Genomic DNA, 16,195 nt, shown 5'->3' on the forward strand with positions numbered 1-16,195 from the left:
TTTCCGTTCGCTTGTTCAAAAAACATAAGCGAGCGGAATGGAGTCCGTATTGGTAAAGACAGCTCCATTCTAAAGTTTTGTCTGTTTTTGTAGTGTAGTGGTTATCACGTTCATTTGACATACGAAGGCCAACAGAAACCCTACTTTAATATTTTATTTTATTATTCCAACTTCATGACATGTACCGTAATGGGTGTGCAAAGTTAGCTTAATGGATGAATAGGTGTTTCCTCGGCTCTAACTAAAATTTTGCACTAACATGACTTAATTTCTTCCTCTACAACTTTGTCAATGTACACTACGGTGACGAACGTTCAACGGGGGCAGGTTTGTGGCCGTCACGCGGTTCGACCGGCCTGGAAATAGACCGGCCGTTCGGGAAAATCAACACATTTTCAGAAATTCCCCGATGGGGAGCACGCCCCAAGGCTGTCAATTTGTTGTTTATTTTAAAAACAAAAAAAACCCAAAAGAAAACACAAGACGACAATTAGCAAACATATCCGCTGGACAGCAGCATCGTAGCTACGCACGAGCCAGTCTACTAAAATATGAGTAGACGAAGAAGAGGTTGCCAGTGTAGTGTACTGTCGTCGCTAGCTTGCTAATAAATAACCGGAGCTTACCGAGCTGCACCGGTGAGGGATCAGCAGATGTCCAGAATGGATTATTCTGCAACACAGAAAGTTTTCAGGCAGCGTAAGTTACGTACGTGGTTTAATTTACCACATTCTCTTTCCTCTTTTCTCGTGCGCCAGTTTTCTACTGGTCAAGATACACAAGATTGAATGGGAGGGAACGCTAGCTCGTAGCATCACTGTCGATAAACCAAATTTATGAATGCACATTCGACCGAAATACAAGATAAGAAAACTGATCAGAAAATGCACTTGACAGCTCGGCTGCGCATTACAACAAAGATACCTCACTTACTCAAAGAATAGTTACTTACTAATACACTCCTTAGTCAATGAATTTCTGACTGCTCTCATTGTCAATTATGTCCGTACACTCATAATCGTTTTTGGAACGTTATATTGATCCCAGTAAAATATTATTATAACCGTGTTTTCTTAGGCAAGTGACGTGATGAATGAGAGTTCATTTTCAAATTCTGTAGTCCAACATTATAGTTCTAGCGCACTGGTGTAATACCATTTTAAAATAGTGGTTCCTCACAATGATGTGATGTACTCTCGTGATGATGTGATCACAGGAGCGAGACAGCTCCTGCAGTGCTTACGTCAGTAAACAACACAAGATGTGTCAGCTGAATGTTATAAATATCTTAAATGCCTGTTAACCGGGGAGGGGGAAAAAAACAGCATACTGTATTCCTCTTCTCTTCTTCCAGAGCCTAATGTACGTCTACGAAATATTTCCATGGATGGTTCAGATGGCAGCCAGTTGTTTGAGGACACAAGTGGCTGTGGTTCACAGACATCCCACCAGAGGTGAGACCCACCAGACAGGTTCAACATAAACATCTTAAATGAGTCTGTGTGGAATTTTCATCAAAGAGACATTATGGTTTTGTTTTTTTTCTCTGGGTCATATTTTAAAACTATTTCTACAGCATGATGCCATGTTGTCTGCCTCACAGTTCTAAGGTTCTGGGTTCAATTCTTAGCTCCAGCTTTGCTGTGTGGAGTTTGGGTTCAAAAGTCCAAACACAATGTGTTCCGGGACGCTGGTTTCATAGTCATTGCAACTTAACTAAACTTAAACTAAATAATTTATTTAGGAAGGCTTATTGAAGGCAGTTGGCTTAATGCCTTGCACTTTTTACTATTGACATGTAAAAATGTGATCAGTTTATAATGACACATTTTACATTAGTATTCATATTCACGTCTCAAAAATGGGGCTCGGTTGCAAAATCCAGTTGCTGGCAGTTAATGTGCATTTCTGTTGACACGATCCAACATAGCGGACATCAGGCAGCAGGTTTTCCGGGCCAGACCATGCTGTCAGACCCCATGTCGAACCTCGCCATGGCTTATGGCAGCTCACTGGCATCTCAAGGGAAGGAAATGATGGACAAAAATGTAAGATTGACTCACACATCTTTGCCTTGCATTGTTAAGAAAGATTGTGTGTAGGGAAAAAAAATGTGTGTTTATGTTTTGTAGCTGGACAGATTCATCCCCATTTCCAAGCTGAAATACTACTTTGCAGTGGACACTGTGTATGTGGGAAAGAAGCTGGGCCTTCTAGTTTTCCCCTACATGCATGAGGTAGGTGGGCTAAATTTAAAGCATTCTATTCTTGGAGCTGCTCCTCCGATGCGCCCAGGTTCCTTCTTTAACCTCATTAAACGTGCAGATTTGAATTGACGGCCTACAGATCTGCCTTGGTTTATATTCTTATACACGCAGGGATCGAGTGTCCCGTTTGCATTCGACCTCACCAATAAGGATTTTTTTTTTTCTTCATGTTACAGAACTGGGAGGTGAGCTACCAGCAGGACACTCCTGTGGCGCCGCGCTTTGACGTCAACGCTCCTGATCTGTACATCCCCGCCATGGGCTTCATCACCTACGTGCTGGTGGCTGGGCTGGCCCTGGGCACACAAAACAGGTACACGCGAACGTGCACCTTCATCGGGCGAGCCGTTGCGTTTCAATGGCATAAAAATACGAAAAGAAAAAAAAAAAACTGGATTTCTTAACTCATTCACTGCCAGATATTTTCAGACCTTCTTCCACCCTAATGTTTAAAGAAAAATTGAAAAAAAAAAAAAAAAGTTCTTGGGATTGAATGGCTGGACTGTGACAAATACATTTGTCAATGGCAGCGAATGAGTTAATTAATTCCTATTTACAATTCTGTTGGACCGCTCAGGTTTACTCCCGAGCTGCTGGGGGTTCAGGCAAGCTCGGCGCTGGTGTGGCTCATAATGGAAGTCTTGGCAGTCCTCCTGTCGCTTTACCTCGTGACCGTCAGCACCGACCTCACAACTATTGACCTGCTCGCCTTCGCTGGATACAAATATGTCGGGTATGTGCCTCACGCTCTCCGTACGTGCACATTTAGTATGTCTCATTTATTGCAGTCGCGGCAGTTGGCTGGTCTTTAGTTTTGTGTTGGAGGTATCACACGCAAGAAGCTCGAAGTCGCAAAAATCGTCCATCCGTTTTCTAGAGCTTGCTCATTTGGGCGAGCTGGAGCCTATCACAGATGACATTGGGCAAGAGGTGGTGTGCACTTACATTAGCACCCAGTTTAGTTTTTCACTTAACCGAATGTGATTTTTTTTTTTAATGTCTCTGTCTCAACTAATAGTGTGTATTTTTGTGTACTTTTCTCAGGATGATCGTTGGTGTAGTCGCAGGACTCATGTTTGGGAGGCCAGCCTACTATCTCTCTTTACTGTGGTGCTGTGCTGCCATTTTTGTGTTTATGGTGAGTATCAGTATTGTCAGAAAAATTGGATACAGCCCCTGGCAAAAATTATGGAATCACCGGTCTCGGAGGATGTTTATTCAGCAGATCACAGGCATGACAGGACTATAAGTCGAGTTTTTTTTCATAGTTTGGCCGGGGGTGCGACTTATGTGTGAAATTATTAACACATTATTACCTGTATATCATTTCACATTTTAACCTACATAAAGATAAATCCTAAAAGCTTTTAAAATGCATGAATAATTTAAACGTCTAAAATCTAATATTTTGTTAAATAAGTAATTAAAATAGTATGATAAAAAGACAATTTGACTGTCTATCAATCCATCTATAGATTTTTGGAGGCTTGGAAACAATCTACATGGTCGGCGATAAATAAAAGACTTATTTAATCGATCTACGACCATTTTGGTGAGTTTAAAGTTATCTTACTGTAGCTTTCTTGTAATGCTAGATGTGTGGATATTAGCTAAATGTTACCATCGTAGCTCAGTGGAAATGATGTGTACTAAGCGCACAATTTCAGTAATTTGATTTATATGGACATATTTATTTGCGTTACGCGACAGAGACAACTTGCCACCGAGAGAGGGATTGGTGGGAGGGGAGTTGTATAACCTAACGTAAGCATACCGTTCAGCCTGTTGTTTCTTCGATTCTATTTTTATTTTAAATTAATTCGCCTTTTAAATTTTAAATGACATGTCTGTTCTTGGTGTTCAATTTTATCAAATACATTTCCTCCCAAAATGCGACTTATACTCCAGTGCGACTTATATATGTTTTTTTCTTCTTTATTGTGCATTTTATGCCTAATGCGACTTGTTCTCCGGAGCGGCGTATAGTCTGGAAAATGCGGTACTACTACTTACAACAAATACAGGCAATGAATGTAATGGTGCGTTGTATTGTCCACGTGAAACTGCTTTGTGTTGCAAAACATTTTGAAAAAAAATGGTGCCTAGCTCATACATACCAGAAATCCAGACACTTGCATGAAATAATCGGCATTGCCGTTGCGTTTTCAGACCCGCACCCTGCGTCTGAAGCTTCTGTCCGAAGCGGCGGCGGAGGGGAAGCTTGTGAGAGGAACCAGAAACCAACTGAGGATGTACCTCACTATGTGTATAGCGGCGGCCCAGCCCGTTTTCATGTACTGGTTCACTTACCACCTGATCAGATAAACGCACCCACACTGGGGGAGAAGGAGACACGCTCAGACGCTTCCCTTGTGTGTTCGCAGTCTGTCAGAGTAAAACACAAGGTAGCGCTCCATCTTTGCATGGAGCACGACACAACATGCGACAATGAGTATAAGAGAGTGTTTTTAATGCCTTTACCTCTCACAGCACAGCCGGTGTATTTTTTTTTTTCTTTCATTTTTTTTGTACTGCCATGTTAATGTCCTTAAAATATTCAATTAAGTTGTTTTTTCTACACTGTGTAATTACATATTTTTTTTGTTTTTTTTTAGCAATATTTAAATGTATCCTGTATGTTTGTTAGATGCTGCTATTGTCTGATTCTTCTGAGCTCATACTCAGACTAACTTAACACACTTTCTTGGTAGTCAACAAAACCAAAAGCACACTCAAGAGTGACGCGCACAAGTCGAACAAATGTCTGATCTGTCATCTTTTAATCTGGACTCAAATGTAGTCCTTCAGTTCCGTCGGCATGGTTGTGCGCCCAGCTCTTAACCTTTGCGTGCTTTGTGTCATGTCTACATGCTTGGCTGCCTGGTCGTAAAGCAGTGTTAGATCTCACCGTGTTGTTTTGATAAACTTTTAAGAAACTGTAAATTATTTGTTGCTTTTCATATTGAAAGTCAGATGGAATAAAGGAAAAGGTTAATAGTATGTGGCATTAGTTTTTAGGAATTCACTTTCATTTCATGTTAGTTGGAGACTAAAGCAGCCAACTTTGCAGATGAGTGTCTATTGAAGAATGCATTTAAAGCACACAATGTCGAAATGTGTCCTATCACTCACGGTATTTTTTACAGATAATTTCAAGTAGAAAAACCACACTGCAATCATTTCAAGGTTATTGATGACTGTCATATAGTTGGCTAATATTCAAGTCAGTCATTGTTTAGCTTTAGTACAACATTTCGTGAGAAAATGAACAGTTTTTCATGATTAGGAAGACAAAGTGCCCCAGATTTCTGTTTTATATGTCTTGGCGAAGTCACGACTATGATTGATTGCATAAAGGAGCCTGTTGCGCATTTGCCTCCCAATCGGGTACGACCGGTAGATGGGTAGCAACAAAAGGTAGCGGCAGGTGAGGGCCTCTGGGAAATGGAGATCCGTCGAGGCGGGCAAGAGGGCGACTTTCATCTGGATGCTCCACATACCTGAAAAAGGCACCCTGTCGCAGCCTGTAAGAAAAGCTGATGACAAAACAAATTCAAACAATACTGAGGGGCGACACTTACAAAGAATCATGAAAATGATGAAATCAGGTGGCCTTTTTCCTACCTGAGGTCTTTTCGCCTTTAAAAAACCTGTCGTCCAAGGTGTCTTCTCGACGCCCGACATGTCTCAACTTGCACCACGGTGATGGAGTGATGAATTCACCACCAGGGGCCAGCTCGAAGGAATTTCAATTGCTGCATGATGCCTTCCAGGTCTGTCGGAGATTTTGGCGTCGTCGTGGAAAAATGCTAATACAAGACTATACTTTCATTGACACATCATTCATTCATCAAGTCGTGTAAAATACTATGTAAAAGTATACTATATCTGCACAGTCTACATTCTTTAGTGACACAAAAAAAAAAAGAGTATGACAACATTATCATCAGTGTTCCTGACAGTCCTATTTTTTAAACTAAACTAAATTGAATAAAGGAGTTGTAGGTCTTTAAGAAAGTTTTATTTCAAGAATCCTCTGGCTCCTTTAAACAGTTACAGTCGAACATTGCAATACTGTATCCATGGGGGGAATTAGCTTCGAAGCCAAGATTCAAATCCCGAAACAAAAGTGCACATGGCGCGGACCCCAGGCATAGCATAAACAAACATGAATATGGCACTCTCCGTTTTTTCTACTTTGCAAAAGAAATGTTATTTTTTGCTATTTGAGTCATAATAAAAGCGTTCCACTCAACCCTAAACAAAAATGTGTCAGCTCCGTCTACTTATTTGTTTCCACAATGTTTACGGTAACTTGTTTTGTATTAATAGCTATATTTTACAGTGTGTTCATCAAGAATTATAGTAAGTGGCTTTTATCAGCACTGAGATGATTAACCTAATCCTTTGCAATAAAATCCATTCATTGTCATCTATTGCCTCATTCTCTTATGAGAGCATTGTTTTTATTACAGAAACTGTCACTTGCCACAATGTGGTTTCACAAACAAACACAAGTAATGCGCTCTATAATTTTCTCCACCATTTGTGTTAACAAATCAACTTTGGCAGTTTTCGCCAAATCAGAATGCCGTGTTTCAACTAGTGGGCCTGCTGGGAACATATTCTTGAAAAAAAAAATGTGTTTGGGTTGATTTCCGCTTTAAGGCCATGTAACATTGGGTGTTTCTAGGGGAAACCACCTCAGTGGTCCTGCACTGGAACAGCAGCCTTTCACTTGACTCGCCAATTTCTTGTTGGATCTGATTCCCTCTCCCTCACCTTTCAAGCTCCCCGAAATACAATACACACCTACTGACCCATCCTGAAAACCTACAAACACACACCGCTGTCCATGCATGAGCAGTGTCAATGGATCCTTACACAAAAACACCCTGCCTACTTTTTCGCCATCGGACAGTTGCACCACATTGAGGATGGGATGCGTGTGCTGGGAACAGGCACAACACTGGCTTGCACACTGTGCTATGTAGGCGATGTAACATCCCGTTTCATCCAAGCAGGCTTTTACTACAGAACCCTCAACTTTAAATGAGCACAGTCTGACCTGAGACACGTCCAAGAGGGTGATGGCTTCGTGATCGATAGACAACAACGCAAAGTTCCCATTTGATGTCATCTGAAAGTTTTGTGGCTGGCAGTAAAATGTCCCCGGCAGCTGAAAGTGCCTGCACACCGTCTCATCAGACATCTTCCAGGTGTAGATGGCCCCCGAGGCCACCACCGCCACCACATAATCGGCATGCTGAGAAATTGTGCCGAAAGCAACAACATCTGAGCTTTCAACTCTCGGGAAGCTTTTGCTGATCGTGCCCGTCCACAAGCTGGCGGCCAGCAGATCTCCGCCACGGAGGCCGATGAGAAAGGTGCTCTCAGGTGACACCTGTGCACCCGAAAGGTCCAGGTGAATACCACATACGACACTCCCGTGTGTCATTTTCCAAACCCGAGAGAGTCCTTGCTCACAAATGCTAACGCCAAAGTTACAATTGGGCGTAATAAGAACATCAGTAGCTCTGCCGCCATCTATCCGCAGGATATTCTGCCCCGTTTCTGTGCGCCAAACGTAAATATCTTCAGCTGAGAGTGTCACAAGGGTCATGTCATCCCGACTAAGTCGTATCTTTTTCACAGGATGACCATGCAGGAAGTAAGCATGTGGAAGATCGGTCTCGAAATTCCAACTCCACACCGTATCTGTCCCGTCCGCAGTGTAGAAGCAGCGTCCCGTTTGCGCCACCGCCACGTCTTTGACGCCACATTCCATTTTTGGAGCTTCACCTGCGACATAAACCATTTCGGAATCCCACGCAAGAAGACGGCCATTGTCAGTGACGCACACGATGTCTGAGGTGGTTTTGAGGAGTGTATGAGGTAACGTGTCGACCGCTAGGGAGAGAACGCACTGTCCCGTGCTAACCCTCCACACCAACACCAGGGGGCAGGCTTCCAGTAAAGCCAGGAAATGGCGTCCATCCTGGGAGAATATTGCTTGAATGAAAGCTTGATCCTGTGGAGCCAAGAAGTGGTCACACTTCTCCCACGTACACGTATCCCACACTGTGACCTGCTTAGAATGACACACCAATAAACTGTTGAATTCATCAGAGTAATCCGTATTGAGCATGTGGCTCAACTCGCTCCTAGCAGAGGATTCTTTAACCAATCTCGGCGTTTGCGTTTTGGACGGAACATGCCATAATTTCACATCTCCTGACCTTTCGACGCAAGCCATTTCTTGTTTATCCTCACAGAGGATGATCGACACGATTGCACTGTGGTTTGAGTTTGAACAGGAGCAAAGGAGGCTACAGTTGTCGGTGTCAAATATCGACACAGTTCCTTCCTCTTGGCCACAAAAAATGCGGGAGCCATGAGAGCAGAAAACCACACGGGTCACGCAGCTTGGACACTCCAAATCTCGCACGGTTGTGCTGGAGGCATCAAACAGTCCCACGCGGTTGTCCTGCTTCCACCACACACATAGCTGCTTTTCAAATGTCACAAAGCCCTCTAACATGTTCCGCGTTTGTGAGGACTTGACCTCCACGAGGATATCCGAAGCAGTAACGTCCCACAAAAACAGTTTGTTGCATAGGGTGGAAAACAACACGAATCGCTGGCCGCTTTTCACTCCTGCAAACTTGAGCTCACCGCGCCCGGAGCTCGGCGATGGTCGCACCTCACCGAAGCTCGAGCCATTCAACACCCACGCCGAGCCATCGCACATCACCTCCGCGATTGCGCCGCACGGCGTCCCTGCGGCTGTCACGGTGGGATATTTTTCTCCGACGTCACACCGCAGATGTCGAAGCAAGGCGACAGTATCGGGAGCTGGGGGGAGCGCAACTGCCAATCCGCCGTTGCTCCTCTCCCACCTGATCTCGCCGACATAAGATCTGAGTGCGGGAAAGAGCTCCACATACGGGAGGAGGCTGGCCTCCATCAAGGTGGGCAGCTCCGAGGGGGAGCTTTGCAGGAAACAGGCCGAAGATGCCAATATGCTCGCCAGCAGTGCGCATTCCCTCACATTGTCCCATGATCCCTCTTCCTGCCTCAACAGAGCCACGAGATCCCTCAGGAGGCCAGCCTTCACCAAAACATGATGGAACCTCCACGACGTCAACACCTTCCATCTCAATTCCAAATTGTTGCTTTTTTGTAAGTGATGCGCCAATTCCACAGCTTGTCTCCCATTAATAACATCTTTATGTGACGGCTGTTCGCCTACGTATTCTCTCGTTTGCACACCGCCTTCATTTAGTCTTGGCTTTTCAAAACAAACGTTCCAACGGCTCATGAAATAATCGGCCAACTCTGAATGAATTTTTCTCCTGGCCTCACGTGTGTCTAAATATGTTTTCTCCACAACAAGGCCAAAATGTCTGCTCACCCACAACAAAACTTGACACCCCATTACAGTCCTCCTGCCGAGAAAGCTCTTCAGATCTAGAAGCAGTCTCTCCACATCCACTTCGGACACTCGGGCTTCGGACAAGAGATCTGCAAGCTCTGCCTCTGTGAGCCCCGCTCTGGAGAGGGCGAGGTACGAGACGGCGCGGGCCACCGCAACGGAGGAATATTTGCACTCCAGGTGATCCAGCCAGACAGCAATAGATGAATGGACGCCGTCGGGGAGATGCGACTCAGACACTTCTGAATCTAGCGGGAGAGCAAAATAAACAAATGAGGGTTAATGTGAGAAAAACGCACCCCGATTTTGGGTTGTTTTTTCCTGTACCTGAGGACCAGAGTGATGTGTGAACATGTAGTAGGCGGACGTAGAGGGTGAGACAACAGGAAGTCAGCGCCCGATTCACCAGTGCAAGTTGTCCAGAAGTTACTTTCCTCCCCGATTTGCTCAGCAGCGACATTAGCGCCTTCAGACATTGCTTCCTGTCCGCAGAACCCAGCAGTACATGCACATACCCCAGCTTCTTTTTACCCGCCTCTGAAACAAAGCCAGGTGCACTGCACTCTGGGTAATGTAGTTTAATGACCTGCATGAGTCCAATTTGGTTGGAGGAGACACCGAGGAGAATTTTCACTCCGGGAGGAAGAGGCGATGGCAGGCTTTCGATGATTTGGACAGCAAACTTATGCCCCATCTGGTGCACCCCATCCAGGATCAAAACTAAAGGTTTCATGGAAGACGGCAGCAGGGACAGAAGGGAGCAGAGACATTCTGACATTTCATATAAAGTGATGTCAGGTTTTTTGACCGTCCTAAACACAGTCCTCAGGTTAAGGCGAGTGACGGCAAATTCATCGTCTAAAGGCTCAGCGACGCCTCGGTTACAACGGTCAGCATTGAGGTCGAAGCAGGTGTCCTGAGAAGATGAAGTGTGGCCATAACTCCTGAAGATTTGATAACACAAGCTGGACAGCAAGCGTTCGGGGGAAGGAAAGTGTGGCAAGTCGGTAAAAAAGGTGATCACAGCAGGATCGGTGTCATGCAGCCAGAATTTCATCTACAGAGAAAGAAATGGTTTTAATGCTAATGATGTCATCAAACATTCAACTTAATTGTTTTCTTCATGAACTCTAATACAGAATACAGTCTTAATGATACAATTTGTTAAAGGGGAAGTCAACGTAAACATTTTTTTTTTCAAGAATATGTTCCCACTAGTTGAAACAGAGCATTCTGATAAATATTGCGTTTGTGGAATAAGTGTTAATCCACTCGTTTTTAGCTATCTCAGGGGGCGGCCATTTTGTCTTCTGTCGACTGAAAATTACATCACAACTGCTCACAACGACCAATCACAGCTCAGATTCAGAAAACAGGTCAGCCGTGATTGGTCGTTGTGGGCAGTTAGGATGTCATTTTCAGTCCACGGAAGGCAACATTTTTTTTGTACAGATTCCCAGCTGAAGTCAACCCTAGTTTGAAACCCTAACCCGAGTTTGAAACCCTAAACTGGAAACCCTAACCCTAGTTTGAAACCCTAACCCTAGTTTTAAACACTAACCCTAGTTTGAAACCCTAACCCTAGTTTGAAACCCTACTCTGAAACCCTAACCTTACTTTAAAACCTTAGCTGGAAACCCTAACCCTAATTTGAAACACTAACCCTAGCTGGAAACCCTAACCCTCGTTTGAAACCCTAATTTGAAACCCTAACCCTAGTTTGAAACCTTAATTTGAAACCCTAACCCTAGTTTGAAACCCTAACCCTAGTTTAACCCCTACTTTGAAAACCTAACCCTAGTTTGAAACCCTCGTTTGAAACCCTAACCCTAGTTTGAAACCCTAATTTGAAACCCTAACCCTACTTTGAAACCCTAATTTGAAACCCTAACCCTAGTTTGAAACCCTAGTCGGAAACCCTAACCCTTGTTTGAAACCCTAGGTTGAAACCCTAACCCTAGTTTGAAACCCTAATTTGAAACCCTAACCCTTGTTTGAAACCCTAACCCTAGTTTTAAACCCTACTTTGAAACCCTAACCCTACTTTGAAACCCTATATTGAAACCCTAACCCTAGTTTGAAACCCTAGTCGGAAACCCTAACCCTTGTTTGAAACCCTAATTTGAAACCCTAACCCTAGCTGGAAACCCTAACCCTCGTTTGAAACCCTAATTTGAAACCCCAACCCTAGTTTGAAACCCTAATTTGAAACCCTAACCCTAGTTTGAAACCCTAACCCTAGTTTAAACCCTACTTTGAAACCCTAACCCTAGTTTGAAACCCTAATTTGAAACCCTAACCCTAGTTTGAAACCCGAACCCTAGTTTTAAACCCTACTTTGAAACCTTAACCCTAGTTTGAAAACCTAGTTTGAAACCCTAACCCTAGATTTAAACCCTATCCCTAGTTTGAAACCCTAACCCTAGTTTGAAACCCTAACCCTAGCTGGAAACCCTAACCCTAGTTTGAAACCCTAACCCTAGTTTGAAACCCTAACCCTAGTTTGAAACCCTAGTTTGAAACCCTAACCCTAGTTTGAAACCCTACTTTGAAACCCTAACCCTAGATTTAAACCCTACTTTGAAACCCTAACCCTAGTTTGAAACGCTAGTTTGAAACCCAAACCCTAGTTTGAAACCCTAACCCTAGCTGGAAACCCTAACCCTAGTTTGAAACCCTAACCCTACTTTGAAACCCTAACCCTAGTTTTAAACCCTACTTTAAAACCCTAACCCTAGTTTGAAACGCTAGTTTGAAACCCTAACCCTAGTTTGAAACCCTAACCCTAGCTGGAAACCCTAACCCTAGTTTGAAACCCTAGCTGGAAACCCTAACCCTAGTTTGAAACCGTAATTTGAAACCCTAACCCTAGTTTGAAACCCTAATTTGAAACCCTAACCCTAGTTTGAAACCCTAGCTGGAAACCCTAACCCTAGTTTGAAACCCTAGCTGGAAACCCTAACCCTAGTTTAAAACCCTAGCTGGAAACCCTAACCCTAGTTTGAAACCCTAATTTGAAACCCTAACCCTAGTTTGAAACCCTAGCTGGAAACCCTAACCCTAGTTTAAAACCCTAGCTGGAAACCCTAACCCTAGTTTGAAACCCTAGCTGGAAACCCTAACCCTAGTTTGAAACCCTAGCTGGAAACCCTAACCCTAGTTTGAAACCCTAATTTGAAACCCTAACCCTAGTTTGAAACCCTAACCCTAGTTTGAAACCCTAGCTGGAAACCCTAACCCTAGTTTGAAACCCTAATTTGAAACCCTAACCCTAGTTTGAAACCCTAGCTGGAAACCCTAACCCTAGTTTGAAACCCTAGTTTGAAACCCTAACCCTAGTTTGAAACCCTAGCTGGAAACCCTAACCCTAGTTTGAAACCCTAATTTGAAACCCTAACCCTAGTTTGAAACCCTAGCTGGAAACCCTAACCCTAGTTTGAAACCCTAATTTGAAACCCTAACCCTAGTTTGAAACCCTAGCTGGAAACCCTAACCCTAGTTTGAAACCCTAGCTGGAAACCCTAACCCTAGTTTGAAACCCTAGCTGGAAACCCTAACCCTAGTTTGAAACCCTAATTTGAAACCCTAACCCTAGTTTGAAACCCTAGCTGGAAACCCTAACCCTAGTTTGAAACCCTAATTTGAAACCCTAACCCTAGTTTGAAACCCTAGCTGGAAACCCTAACCCTAGTTTAAAACCCTAGCTGGAAACCCTAACCCTAGTTTGAAACCCTAGCTGGAAACCCTAACCCTAGTTTGAAACCCTAATTTGAAACCCTAACCCTAGTTTGAAACCCTAGCTGGAAACCCTAACCCTAGTTTGAAACCCTAGCTGGAAACCCTAACCCTAGTTTGAAACCCTAGCTGGAAACCCTAACCCTAGTTTGAAACCCTAATTTGAAACCCTAACCCTAGTTTGAAACCCTAGCTGGAAACCCTAACCCTAGTTTGAAACCCTAATTTGAAACCCTAACCCTAGTTTGAAACCCTAACCCTAGTTTGAAACCCTAGCTGGAAACCCTAACCCTAGTTTGAAACCCTAATTTGAAACCCTAACCCTAGTTTGAAACCCTAGCTGGAAACCCTAACCCTAGTTTGAAACCCTAATTTGAAACCCTAACCCTAGTTTGAAACCCTAGCTGGAAACCCTAACCCTAGTTTGAAACCCTAGCTGGAAACCCTAACCCTAGTTTGAAACCGTAGCTGGAAACCCTAACCCTAGTTTGTAAACCCTAATTTGAAACCCTAACCCTAGTTTGAAACCCTAATTTGAAACCCTAACCCTAGTTTGAAACCCTAACCCTAGTTTGAAACCCTAATTTGAAACCCTAACCCTAGTTTGAAACCCTAGCTGGAAACCCTAACCCTAGTTTGAAACCCTAATTTGAAACCCTAACCCTAGTTTGAAACCCTAATTTGAAACCCTAACCCTAGTTTGAAACCCTAATTTGAAACCCTAACCCTAGTTTGAAACCCTAGCTGGAAACCCTAACCCTAGTTTGAAACCCTAATTTGAAACCCTAACCCTAGTTTGAAACCCTAGCTGGAAACCCTAACCCTAGTTTGAAACCCTAGCTGGAAACCCTAACCCTAGTTTGAAACCCTAGCTGGAAACCCTAACCCTAGTTTGAAACCCTAATTTGAAACCCTAACCCTAGTTTGAAACCCTAGCTGGAAACCCTAACCCTAGTTTGAAACCCTAGCTGGAAACCCTAACCCTAGTTTGAAACCCTAGCTGGAAACCCTAACCCTAGTTTGAAACCCTAATTTGAAACCCTAACCCTAGTTTGAAACCCTAATTTGAAACCCTAACCCTAGTTTGAAACCCTAATTTGAAACCCTAACCCTAGTTTGAAACCCTAATTTGAAACCCTAACCCTAGTTTGAAACCCTAGCTGGAAACCCTAACCCTAGTTTAAAACCCTAGCTGGAAACCCTAACCCTAGTTTGAAACCCTAGCTGGAAACCCTAACCCTAGTTTAAAACCCTAGCTGGAAACCCTAACCCTAGTTTGAAACCCTAGCTGGAAACCCTAACCCTAGTTTGAAACCCTAGCTGGAAACCCTAACCCTAGTTTGAAACCCTAGCTGGAAACCCTAACCCTAGTTTGAAACCCTAGCTGGAAACCCTAACCCTAGTTTGAAACCCTAATTTGAAACCCTAACCCTAGTTTGAAACCCTAGCTGGAAACCCTAACCCTAGTTTGAAACCCTAATTTGAAACCCTAACCCTAGTTTGAAACACTAACCCTAGTTTGAAACCCTAGTTGGAAACCCTAACCCTAGTTTGAAACCCTAGCTGGAAACCCTAACCCTAGTTTTAAACCCTAGCTGGAAACCCTAACCCTAGTTTGAAACCCTAGCTGGAAACCCTAACCCTAGTTTGAAACCCTAATTTCAAACCCTAACCCTAGTTTGAAACCCTAGCTGGAAACCCTAACCCTAGTTTGAAACCCTAATTTGAAACCCTAACCCTAGTTTGAAACCCTAACCCTAGTTTGAAACCCTAATTTGAAACCCTAACCCTAGTTTGAAACCCTAATTTGAAACCCTAACCCTAGTTTGAAACCCTAGCTGGAAACCCTAACCCTAGTTTAAAACCCTAGCAGGAAACCCTAACCCTAATTTGAAACCCTAACCCTAGTTTGAAACCCTAGCTGGAAACCCTAACCCTAGTTTGAAACCCTAGCTGGAAACCCTAACCCTAGTTTGAAACCCTAGCTGGAAACCCTAAACCTAGTTTGAAACCCTAGCTGGAAACCCTAACCCTAGTTTGAAACCCTAGCTGGAAACCCTAACCCTAGTTTGAAACCCTAATTTGAAACCCTAACCCTAGTTTGAAACCCTAGCTGGAAACCCTAACCCTAGTTTGAAACCCTAATTTGAAACCCTAACCCTAGTTTGAAACACTAACCCTAGTTTGAAACCCTAGTTGGAAACCCTAACCCTAGTTTGAAACCCTAGCTGGAAACCCTAACCCTAGTTTTAAACCCTAGCTGGAAACCCTAACCCTAGTTTGAAACCCTAGCTGGAAACCCTAACCCTAGTTTGAAACCCTAATTTCAAACCCTAACCCTAGTTTGAAACCCTAGCTGGAAACCCTAACCCTAGTTTGAAACCCTAATTTGAAACCCTAACCCTAGTTTGAAACCCTAACCCTAGTTTGAAACCCTAATTTGAAACCCTAACCCTAGTTTGAAACCCTAATTTGAAACCCTAACCCTAGTTTGAAACCCTAGCTGGAAACCCTAACCCTAGTTTAAAACCCTAGCAGGAAACCCTAACCCTAGTTTGAAACCCTAGCTGGAAACCCTAACCCTAGTTTGAAACCCTAGCTGGAAACCCTAACCCTAGTTTGAAACCCTAATTTGAAACCCTAACCCTAGTTTGAAACCCTAGCTGGAAACCCTAACCCTAGTTTGAAACCCTAGCTGGAAACCCTAACCCTAGTTTGAAACCCTAGCTGGAAACCCTAACCCTAGTTTGAAACCCTA

At 43.6% G+C, this 16,195-nt stretch overlaps 2 protein-coding genes across 4 annotated transcripts in view; one reads left to right on the top strand and one right to left on the bottom strand.

The window, feature by feature from the left end:
* Positions 1 to 323: 323 nt before the first annotated feature.
* On the top strand, positions 324 to 5,267 carry yif1b (Yip1 interacting factor homolog B (S. cerevisiae)). Of its 2 annotated transcripts, none has more exons than XM_086036179.1 (8): positions 324 to 708; positions 1,355 to 1,454; positions 1,931 to 2,048; positions 2,133 to 2,237; positions 2,444 to 2,580; positions 2,845 to 3,000; positions 3,312 to 3,405; positions 4,437 to 5,267. In XM_086036179.1, exons 1-8 carry the CDS (start codon positions 654 to 656, stop codon positions 4,590 to 4,592), a joined length of 921 nt encoding a protein of 306 aa, XP_085892305.1. In that variant the 5' UTR covers positions 324 to 653; the 3' UTR covers positions 4,593 to 5,267. The 2 variants fall into 2 exon arrangements, with proteins under 2 accessions (XP_085892305.1, XP_085892306.1); XM_086036180.1 differs by having other exon boundaries at positions 389 to 699.
* A 999-nt stretch (positions 5,268 to 6,266) lies between these two features.
* Positions 6,267 to 16,195, bottom strand: part of LOC147144546 (NACHT and WD repeat domain-containing protein 2) — a 38,951-nt gene continuing 29,022 nt past the window's right edge. The window contains exons 9-11 of one of the 2 annotated variants that reach the window (XM_086036178.1): positions 10,289 to 10,759; positions 10,030 to 10,184; positions 9,804 to 9,950 (exon numbers count right to left, since the gene is read on the bottom strand). In XM_086036178.1, the coding sequence (XP_085892304.1) occupies positions 9,935 to 9,950; positions 10,030 to 10,184; positions 10,289 to 10,759 (642 nt within the window). In that variant the 3' untranslated portion in view covers positions 9,804 to 9,934. Of the gene's footprint in view, positions 9,951 to 10,029; positions 10,760 to 16,195 lie in introns of both variants that reach the window. The other variant, XM_086036177.1, reaches the window with a different exon arrangement.

This window comes from Filicampus tigris, chromosome 7, assembly GCF_054856515.1.
Source record: "Filicampus tigris isolate MCC_2025a chromosome 7, RoL_Ftig_1.0, whole genome shotgun sequence".
NCBI classification, from domain to species: Eukaryota; Metazoa; Chordata; class Actinopteri; order Syngnathiformes; family Syngnathidae; genus Filicampus; species Filicampus tigris.

Excerpts from the sequence above, each read along its gene's own strand:
- yif1b (XM_086036179.1), top strand. The coding sequence starts at position 654 with ATGTCCAGAATGGATTATTCTGCAACACAGAAAGTTTTCAGGCAGCGT. Across the intron at positions 709-1,354 it reads TTTCAGGCAGCGTAAGTTAC|AGCCTAATGTACGTCTACGA; the intron begins GTACGTGGTTTA and ends CTCTTCTTCCAG. Across the intron at positions 2,049-2,132 it reads AGGAAATGATGGACAAAAAT|CTGGACAGATTCATCCCCAT; the intron begins GTAAGATTGACT and ends TATGTTTTGTAG.